Below are 10847 nucleotides of genomic sequence, written 5' to 3'. Positions count from 1 at the left end.
TGCACTGTAAACCCATGCATTTTCAAGTGAGTGTGTGTGTGCCGTGCGTGTATATATAAGCTCCACATGTGATAACATTCTCCCATTTCTCATGGTGGAAATATTTATGCTAAGTCCTCATTTAAGCGTGCAGTTCAAACAGACAGGGTCTGGTGTTCTTTCCCCTTTTTCCAGACCCCCTTAGCCTCCGGGGGGCCTTCCCATACAACACAAAGCATTGTGAGCATGGCCCACCACTCCCCTCTCCCCCGTCCCAATATATGTGTGTTTATATCAAGACCTGATATCCATTTTCCGTCATTCCTCTGGCTCTGAGGTATTTATTTTTAGCAAGCAAGGAACAGTTTCAAGGAAGCTGTGATATGTAAATAGTTGTGATCCATCACAGGTGTCCCATTGCCCAGAGAGAGGATGCACAATCTGATGATGTTTACAGAGAGGAAGATGAAAAGGACTCTAATTCTTTTGTTACTTTAACTCTGGCTTTCTTATGTAATTTTTTCTAGTCACTCAACACCAGACTTAATGTTAATATTAATTTGATCATTGTGTGACTGCATGCTTAGTTTTGTCAGTTTGAGATACTGTTGCTCACACACTCTTCATTCACCTCTGAATATTGGACTTACATTCATCAGGCCAGAGACATACAGTTGAAGTTGGAAGTTTACATACACTTTAGCCAAATACATTGAAACTCAGTTTTTCACACCTCCTGACATTTAATCGTATCAAACGTTCCCTGTCTTAGGTCAGTTAGGATCACTACTTTATTTTAAGAATGTGAAATGTCAGAATAATAGTAGAGAGAATGATTTATTTCAGCTTTTCTTTCATCACATTGCCAGCAGGTCAGAAGTTTACATACACTTAGTTAGTATTTGGTAGCATTGCCTTTAAATTATTTAACTTGGGTCAAACGTTTCAGGTAGCCTTCCACAAGCTTCTCACAATAAGTTGCTGGAAATTTGGCCCATTCCTCCTGACAGAACTGGTGTAACTGAGTCAGGTTTTTAGGCTCCCTTGCTTGCACATGCTTTATCAGTTCTGCCCACAAATTTTCTATTGGATTGAGGTCGGAGCCATGTGATGGCCACTCCAATACCTTTACTTTTTTGTCTTTAAGCCATTTTGCCACAACTTTGGAAGTATGCTTGGGGTCATTGTCCATTTGGAAGACCCATTTGCAACCATGTGAATTACAGCACAACTGCCAGAATCTGTTGATCAGTGAAACAGTGTAAAAGTATCTGCAGGATTGCGTTGCTGCATGCTTGTGTGGATGCATGTGTTGATTGCATGATATACAAACTAAATGGGGGCCCACTTTCAAAAACAATGATTCATAGTGCTACCAGTGGTCAGAAACTTGACAAGGTACCTTTAAGTTTTAACTTAATTAATCTCAATGGGATAAATAATGTGTATTCCTCACTATTTGGGAGCAATGAGAAGTGCCAGTTGGTCATCTAATATTTCTAGGATGAGAAGAAACCAATGCAAACATGAAGAGAATTAATCCTGTTTCATTTCAGCACTCCATATGTTAGTCAGCTCACTTTAGAGTAAAAAATCTGGGTCTTTTAAAATATATTTTCTAGCAGCAGGTTGCATCTTGTGCTTGTGATTTCATAGATGTCTGCAGTCTGCCTGCAATGAACAGAAACAAACTTGCATTTCAATCAAAATTTTTGACAGATTGTGGTAAATTTTCAAGTCTTAAATCTGCCCTGACCTGACATTGAAACTATGTACAGTATACAGAACAAGTAGACAAAAATACCTTGGTGCAATCCTGCATAATGTAAACAGTTGATGACCAGAGGTTGTGATAAAGAGTACACTGTTTAATCTTCAGTCTTAGAAACTATCAGCTAATCACAATCACATATGATTAAGCTCTAGGAGGAATGGGCAGTGAGATATAACCAGATGTTCTGCTACCTTAAGTGCTACCATGTCCTGACCACAATGCTGTTGTTGTTCCAGGTCTCACAATTTCTGAACCTTGATATTTTAAAAGGCATTTTAGCTCCAAAAGACATTTTGGCTGCTTTGTTCCTCATTAACTCTCCATGCAGACTGTTTACTTGCACTTCTTTGCACTGCTATCTATTTTCAAGTCTCACAAGGTTGAAATTAATTGACAAACACATTTGTCTGTATTCAAGTGAGAGAAAAAAACAACAACATCAGTCGTTTCAGCAAATATCTCAAAAATGACCTGTTTATGTGACAAAGACCTCTAGTGGTCATAGTAATCATAACTCCTGTGTGTTGGGAGCAAGGGAGGCGGTATGGTGTTATTAGTATAGTAATAAGGGTACTCAAATACAAGTCTTAGACATCCACTCCCCAAATTTCCACTGTATCAAAGGCCCAGTAAGGGTGCATTTCATGATGATACTTCAGTACAAAAACTCCAGAAGAATGTCCATGAACAGTATTTCTGTATTAATGGGAGACATGACACCTTTGTTGTGTAACCAACTTGGGCATAAAAAGATGCAATGGCCAGGAGGAGACATTGGTTTACTGGTACATTAATGAGACTGCTGCAGTATGAGTTCTGCAATGTTGTTGAAAATGTTTGATTTTACAATTATTTTGCTAGAGCCTTGATGCGACAACTTCAATTGGTTCAGTTTTGTGGTTCTTACCTCTGTGTTTTTGGGATAGTTTTGTTCAAATTGGGAATGTTTGGTGTCGTTGTAGCATGTTACATCACCACTCTTCATTATGGCCACTGTTTCCTTGCACTGTTTCCCTTTTCCTTGCAAATTAAGCACATAGGTCTTGAGCTTCCTTCAGGCAAAATGAACACATTTTTCTCAGTCCGCTCATCCTTAAACACAGGTTTTTCCCTGCCAACCTTTCTTCTTTGTATCAGCTAGTTTTTAACAAGTCATTTTAACTACCTTGCCACCTGCAGTGACTTGCAGCTGGCTGAAAGATGACAGGTGAGGTGACGTGATAGCGATATGTCACTCAAAAGCAGTCTGGGTCAGGTTGTGGTGAAATTTTGTTTTCGGTTCAGATTAAATTGTTGTTTGGTCCAGATCTGGACCAGAGTCCGCCTATTAAATATGTATCTTATAGATCCACAAAGTCTGCAGGAGGTCAGGGTGGATGGATAGGTCAACACAACATCAGACTTTTATATCGAAGCCAACTATTTGCTTCCTGTTTCTGACAGTCAACATTAACCATATTCCCACCCATTCCCAGGCCTTAACTACAATGTTGTAACCATAATGAAAAAGCCCCCCTAAACTTAACAGAGCTGTATTGGTAACCCAAGACATGATTTTTTCCCCTAACCAAGTTGTTTTATGCCTAAAACTAACCCAACCTTAACCATAGCTGTGTAACATCAGAGGTGTTTTGAAAGGCACAGACACATTGTCCTGCTGATAGAGGCATCAGATCAGAAAACGCCTGTTATTTTGAGGGGCAGTTATAAAAAACATTTTTTTTAATTGAATGAACAGGGTTTGTTAATTTAATAAAAGTAAATAAGAGAGTGGGAATATATTCACCTTATTTACTGTTGAACTGATTAATTTACTGTTGCCAAGACAGAAATGCAAGTTTTAGTAGAAAAAGGAAATGATGTGGAAGAAGATAACATTGAGGAGCTTCACCAAGCTCCAGTGCCAGCACCTTTATGCATGTGCTGTAACACATACTAGTACAAATATTGTTGTGGCAACAAAAACACAGCTACACTGTCGTGGTGAGCATTGACGTGTGCATAAGAGAAATTATATCATCTGTGGTCAGACAATAGAGGTTTCTCTTCTTGTTGTGGACTTGAGCCATCTTTGAGTTGACTCAGTAGAGAGAGAGGAGGGACTGACATTAAGATTTTCCAGCTCTGTGTCCTAACACTAAGCGTGCCTGTACAAAACCTTTTTCACAGTGTTTTCATCAGACGGAAGCATCTTGTCTTTGAAAAGCAAAACGCTAACAATAGATCTTCTCTTGTGGGGAATTGGCTGTCAGCCATGCTGAAGGCTCACCCAGAACTTTGGACTGCAAAGTTCACATTGGACCTGGACCTAGGCTTGCTCTAGATGGAGCTCAGCAGATGAAAGTAACATAACGTCCCACAGGCCTCACTTTCGATCCACAGAACTCATTCTTTCCTTAATTCTGTGATTGGACCTCAGTGCTGCAGAGCTGCCTGAATGCCAACTCCTTCTTCCCTCCAGGTCTGCGCTTAGAAACTAAAGCCAAGTCACTGCCAGTAAAATAAAACACACCATCTCTGTTGTTTCACAAACAAAAAAAGATCTCTGTTAACACGACATACTGTTCTTTTAATATTTTTGTACTAGTTTGTCCAATTATTTATTCAATAGATCTTTATTTTGTACATTCACAGCACAGCAAATATACTTTTTTGTTATTTGCCTAATGCTTATTGGAGGCCATAGTTTATGTAATGGGAAAAGGATATACTATTGTATTCCAGTATTTCTCTTTATCTACTTCTCACATTTCTGTTGATCTTCTATTTCTGATGATGGAAGACCTACTACAATTGCAACAATGTCAATTTTTTACTCCATAGAGAATTAGAAAAAATAATAAGATAAAATCTTATTTTTGCAAATTTAAAGAATTAATTCACTACCATACAGTAAGTCTCTCACCATTACTCCATCTGCGTGAAATGTTACGTGTTAAGAAAATCATCAGATGTCACTATTTTTAAAGCAGGCAGAGTTGCAATGTGGCAGAAGAATGTAGACAAATTTTGTTCAACTTTCAAGAAGGAAACAAAAGTACACGTGGAGCTTCTTATGCAGTTCTTTCTTTTGTCCGAACTACAGAAACATTTTTTCAAATGGAAAGCAACCGATGATGGTGCTGAGTTGTAAAGAGGGGAGGCAGGGGAGGACAGAGAACCAGGGAGCAAGAGGGGGGATGGTAAGGACTTGTTTCAGAGGAAATCTGGAACCTATAAACTTGGGCAACTTCTATGACAAGAAACAAACGTCACAAAGGTTCGATTTGGTTGGCTGTACGACACACCTTTGTCTCCGCCTCGTCCCTTTGATCGGGCCAATCGTTTAAGATTCATTCTTCCTGTTGTCTTAAGCTCAGCTGTCCAAGAAAAAAAGTTCTCTGGACCAATCAGCGAGTCAGATGGGTGGGCAGCTGTAAGTTTCACGGTTCCCTCCCTTTAAAAAGTCAGATTCAGGTTGCTGTCGACTCACATGCAGCTACAGGAGTGAGACATGAAAACAGCCTGGTTTGCCGATGCAGCGTACACTCATAGAGGCTGGGAAGTGATCATTGGCAGGTTTTTCACGTGTGTAGATGAAGAAGAATCCAAAATTGAGTGGTGATTATTCACCCATTTTGGCTTGGCATGTTTGGATGTAACAAAATGTAAAGCTGATAACTGTTGGAGAAGAAGAACAACACAGCAGAAAGCTGGAGGAAGCACATGACGTAACAGAGGGAGTTCCTGAAGACAAACAGAACAGGACAGAGAAAAACTGTGTGAAAGAGGAAGAGGGGGAGTGGAGAGAGACATACCAAAGGAAAGAGAGAAGAACCAGTGATATTAAAAGGAGTAGGGAGTCACAGAAAGGAGAGAGAAGAAGAGAAAAACGTGGCCAAGTATGAGAGAGGAGGAGCAATCCAATGGTGACCACCCTGAGGGAGAGGTGGTTTCCAGTGCGGAGAACACAGGAAGACCACCTTCTAACGCCTGTCCCGTTGTTGTAGCAACACCGGGGATCACCGGGCATAAACGGCAGACAGGCTCACATACAGAGGATCACGTTACCACGGTTATCGCCACCACATCATTAGATGATGGCAAGGTCAAGCCAGGAGACGATATCCAGATCTACACCCCAACTGGACCCAAAAGACTCAAGAGGAGTCCTCAACATCGACCTCCTTCCTCAGGCCCGTCCCTTTCTCCTGTCCCCGGTCCTAGTCCTGGGGATCTCTCAGCCCTCGAGGACCCACATGGACAGAGGGTGATCGCCAACATCCGGGAGCGCCAGCGGACACAATCCCTGAATGAAGCCTTCGCCTCTTTACGTAAAATAATTCCAACGCTCCCCTCTGACAAATTGAGCAAGATCCAGACCCTTAAACTAGCATCACGCTACATTGACTTTCTGTACCAGGTTCTGCAGAGCGACGAGATGGACACTAAGCTGGCTGGGTGTAACTACCTGGCCCACGAGAAACTGAGCTACGCCTTCTCGGTCTGGAGGATGGAGGGAGCCTGGTCGACCATGTCTGCTGGTCACTAGCCCTGCCGGAAAGCAGGATTTGTCTTTTGACTGTTGCCATAAAATGTATGATAAATTCCTCATGACAGGGAAATAAACTTACTTGATGTGGAGGGCTGACTCACACTATTTTAACACCTCAACTTATCATCTGTTTGCCTCAGTGATGATGGGAAGACTATTTGACTCAAACCAAGAAGAGATTCCAGTAGTTTTATGTGAGCATTTGGATTTAGCTGGTTTTTAAACCACTACCCCTACATAAAAAATTGTAGTTTTTCATTATTGTCAAGCCACATATATTCAAACATCTGAACAACTATGGATTCTTGAGGTACTTTTGTTTTTTTGCTTGTCAAAAGCAGCTATTACTCATTACTGCTCATGTGTGGCAATTGTAGCATTCAAGAAATATATCATACACTGTGCTCAGTGTATGATTTTTGGCTTTTTAAAGGATTTTTTACACCATTTGTACTCTGTTTATGTAGATCACAATGGAGGACAGGACAGGTGAGAGACAAAAACAGCCGGACTTGTATCAACAACATTTCGAGCCAGATGGTTAAGGACCTCCTGTCCTAAATGTTGCCTCCACATGACAGCATGGCTCATTCTGCTGGACCTCTTGGCTTCCTTGGGTGCTGAAGCTTGACCTCTGGTTTCATCCTCATCATCAGCCTCGATTTTTATCATCATTACTGCCATCACTATCATGATCATCATTACCATCTCCATCATTATAGGTATGCATTCTTTCAGCTACATTGGCGCTTTATTTCTGGGGCTAGCAAGTATATAGTCTTATTAAATATATAAAGAGCAACAACTAGAGAATGCAGATGAGGGATTAGAGGACAGTCAGAGCTGGAAAGACTAAATTGAATGTTTTAGGAGAGAATGGACCTTTGAATTTTTCAGTACCCTTTCAACTCCTACTTTTCCAAGACTCTGACACGTTATGAATCCCTGACCGCCTCTGAACCCAAACGATGGTGGAAAAAGTAGCCGTGGGCAGCCGTCGTCCTGACTTAAGTTTCTCCTCTTTATACCCAAACCAAGCCCCTTTGTTTCTTCTAGTGCCAAAAAAACTCTCCTCTGAAATTCTTTCCTCTCATTCTGGCCCAAATTTGCTTGCGTTTGCATGAAACCGTGATACAGCTACAGCGAGCTGACGAGGAGGCGTAATGAAAACAAACGGTTTCTAAAAGCTATGAATCATGCGTGTCACCATCAAAGGGGAGGCTGATGTGGCTCCCTGCTGGGCTCCTATAAACCACTGGGAGTGATGGAGGAGGTGAGAGCTGATTTATACACACACAAATATGCACACATGCATAGGTGTAGCCTCCCACCTCCCTCCCCTATATCTTGAGTTTAAAAAAAAGTCATTTTCTTTAAGACATCCATAATTGCCAAATTATATACATGCTCTAAAGCAACAAAAATCCAGTATTGTATTAGCGTACCACTGATTTTTGGCTTACATGAAGGAGAGCTAATGCACAGTAAATCTGCATCACCTGCAACATTTAGCTTTCATTTGATATAAACAACCAAACTGCAAGAGACATGCTATTTGTATTTGGTACATATCCATGACAAACAACTTCTTCCATCATTGCCAATATGCATGAAGCCCTGCAACTTATAATTAGAGTGTCCCAGGGAGGTAGCTAATGTTTCCAGCTCCAGTCTTTTACTGAGCCCCACAGTCAGCATGGTGTGGTCTCAGAAGGCTAACCTTCACTGACATGTTAGAAGACACTTGACATTTAAAAAGATTCAGTTTTTGGTCAAAAGAGAAAAGCAGCCCGTGTGCATGTTGTATATGAAATGAGGGTGACTGGCCTTAAGAATCAGGGAGATTAATATTGAGTATTACAGAATTCCTTTATTTACTGACAGTGACAGCCATGAGTTTTGCTGGTACTTATTGGTATCAACTTTTTTAAACAGTGATTTTTGGCAACAACTATGGCCCAAAGTGCATGGCTCAATGTATGCCAATACTGAATCTAAGTTTAATGTTACAGTTCAATGCATCACCTTGTATCAAAAATGTAACTCTTATTTCATGTTATTTTTCCATTCATGAAATGAATTAAAAGAAGTTAAAGAGGAGTTATCTTCCTCTTGTGGCAACCTTGGAAATGTGAAATTATATTGTGTCGATGGTTCGATGGATTGGTGGATGGTTTTTTGGAAGAATTTGGAAGGGTCCTATTCACATGTCCATGATAAAATGTCCCCCCTACACACACACATACTTTAAATGAATATTAGTAACCTGAAGCAGTTACCACAGTAACATGTCTGCCTTTTTGTCTTTCCAGCTGCTGAATAAAGTGACTGTGATCTTCCCTGTTCATCTCTGCTCCATGCTACCATTTTACCATTCTAATCATGTGGACTTTGAGACAAGTGGAAACATTTTAGGTACCTCACTTTTGGAAAAAGGACTATTTAAGAATATTAAAAGGCATCTTGATCAGGATGTGGACTGAAAGAGGACATTTTCTCTTGACAAGTTAACCAACAAAGAACTGTCATTCATTGAGAAGTATTGAGAAGTATTTGTGTTTAATTTTTTTGCGTCATACTACTTTTCCCTAGATGTTATTCTAAGGAAACGTATATAATAGCTGTCAGTGTAAAAGACTCTAAAATCTGCAGCTAAGGAACAAGACTTCAGACAGTAATCAGGCTAATAGGCGGTGTGTAAGGCAAAATCCCTGGACATGCAGCATGTATATCATTTTAATAGTTTGAGACTGTCTTGAAAATAAAACCGTCCTCAAACTATTAGTGAGATTCTTGTTGTTTTTGGTAAAACTGGATGATGAAAGGTGCAAAGATTTATACAAGTACCACACCCTCTTTGTCTCCTGTCTCTCTTGTTAAACTGTCTCTCTTGTTCTCTCTCTAACTCCCTCCCTCCTTCACCCACTCTTTTTTTTTTAATGAGGTCTGTGTGCCTTTGCCTGGTCAGTCAGGAACAGTTAATTCCTCCAAAAAGAACACGTTAATGTGCAATTAAGGGCTCTGGGAATATTTATAGCCTGTTTGGACTTCAATTCGGAGTTGTAGCTTGATCTTTTCAGTTAAGCGACGCTGGCCTGCAGGTTTACTGCTGTGTATCCTAATGCTTGAGCAAGGTTTCAGTAATTTTAAGTTTTAAGTTTAATGGAAAAATTCCTTGCCCGGTATGTTAAACACAATATTGTTTTCTTACTGCCTCTTTGTGAGAGGTAAAGAACACTGTGCATGTACATGCTCATAACATTACATTGTGACAATATAGCTCTATATTCATTAAATTCTGTGTTTAATTGGTAAAGTTAGCGCCGGTCACTAAAGCTGTACTCATAATATTACTGTGCACCTCCATTGTACTCAATTTTCGAAAGTTTCTACATATTTGTTATTAGTTGGTTGGACTTTAAGCTAACGAACTGTACTCACCCTCTTTGATAGAGACATCGCACATAGCTGCCTCCCCTCCGTGTATTAAAAACACAGAGGACTTTTGAAAGAAGAATCCTGTTAGGCCAGTCACCTTTGTCTCTTCACAACTGACTTTGGATTCAATACATGATCATTTGCTGGTGATGTTCTCTTCTTCGTAGAATAACATTTTGTAATTTCACTCAATTTGATCCCATAACTTCTTTGGAAACAGTAACCAACAAACATTAATTTATAATAATTATATAATTTTTTTTCCAAACTCTTATTCAGTGAAATTTTCATTATCAAATGTATTTATGTGCACAGTATATGCAGCTTTTGTATTATGTTTCAACAAAAAGGAAAAAAATGGGCTTGTGTTGGAAATTATCTCTTTTTAATCAAGAGGGAAAGACAAAAATAACAGTACAAAATAGACAATCTTTCTATACATACACATGGTAGGAAATATGGAGGAAAAACAACACATACAGGTAAATAATAAAGAATAGCATGAAACAAAGATTTCAATGTCATGTTTATAGATACAGAGTTACTGTAAGTCCAGTTAGTTAAGAATTACCAATACACATACTACTGAATGCGTCAAGGCACATGTGTGACATGTGTATTTTGGTCTTGGAGTTTCTATTTACAGTGTCTTTCTTTAAGAAGAAGGTACAAATGACATCAGTAATAAAGGGAATTAAGAGTTGAGGCAATACTGGCCTCTACATAAGACACAAATACATCCACTGGGAATATAATACAGAAGTCATTTACAGTATTTGACAGACACACAAATCATACACATACTAACACTTGGAAAAGCATGCACAAAAACACATGACACAAGTGTACATATGTACTAGTGCACATGCAAACACCAACACCAACACAGCCTCCACACACACATACACTCATTGACATGTCAGACAACAATTACTTCATAGACACCACATGCACCTGCTGGGCACGCTGTATAAGAGAGACACAGCATATTGTTTAAATGCTGTCACTTGCTGCTCAGAATACTATGAACGACACTAAAAGAATGACACATTTTTCAGTTGAATGCCAATTCCCCATGCAATACTTCCTACATAATTCCTACTTAGGGTGTAGAAGTAGACC

At 39.7% G+C, this 10847-nt stretch overlaps 1 protein-coding gene across 4 annotated transcripts; it reads left to right on the top strand.

Moving 5' to 3' along the window:
• The first annotated feature begins 5168 nt into the window (after nucleotides 1-5168).
• LOC121895923 (twist-related protein 2-like) lies at nucleotides 5169-9159 on the top strand. Of its 4 annotated transcripts, XM_042409472.1 has the most exons (4): nucleotides 5169-6597; nucleotides 6755-6776; nucleotides 6869-7009; nucleotides 8600-9159. In XM_042409472.1, the coding sequence occupies exon 1, from the start codon at nucleotides 5637-5639 to the stop codon at nucleotides 6282-6284; it is 648 nt and encodes a 215-aa protein (XP_042265406.1). In that variant the 5' UTR covers nucleotides 5169-5636; the 3' UTR covers nucleotides 6285-6597; nucleotides 6755-6776; nucleotides 6869-7009; nucleotides 8600-9159. The 4 variants fall into 4 exon arrangements, with proteins under 4 accessions (XP_042265406.1, XP_042265405.1, XP_042265404.1 ...); XM_042409471.1 differs by having other exon boundaries at nucleotides 5169-6329; nucleotides 6755-7009; nucleotides 8600-9158; XM_042409470.1 differs by having other exon boundaries at nucleotides 5169-6481; nucleotides 6755-7009; nucleotides 8600-9158.
• Nucleotides 9160-10847: the final 1688 nt, after the last annotated feature.

Source organism: Thunnus maccoyii, chromosome 4, assembly GCF_910596095.1.
Source record: "Thunnus maccoyii chromosome 4, fThuMac1.1, whole genome shotgun sequence".
In the NCBI taxonomy this organism is placed as follows: Eukaryota; Metazoa; Chordata; class Actinopteri; order Scombriformes; family Scombridae; genus Thunnus; species Thunnus maccoyii.
Note: the sequence above shows the minus strand (reverse complement) of the source record. Positions and strands in the feature narration are given on the sequence as shown.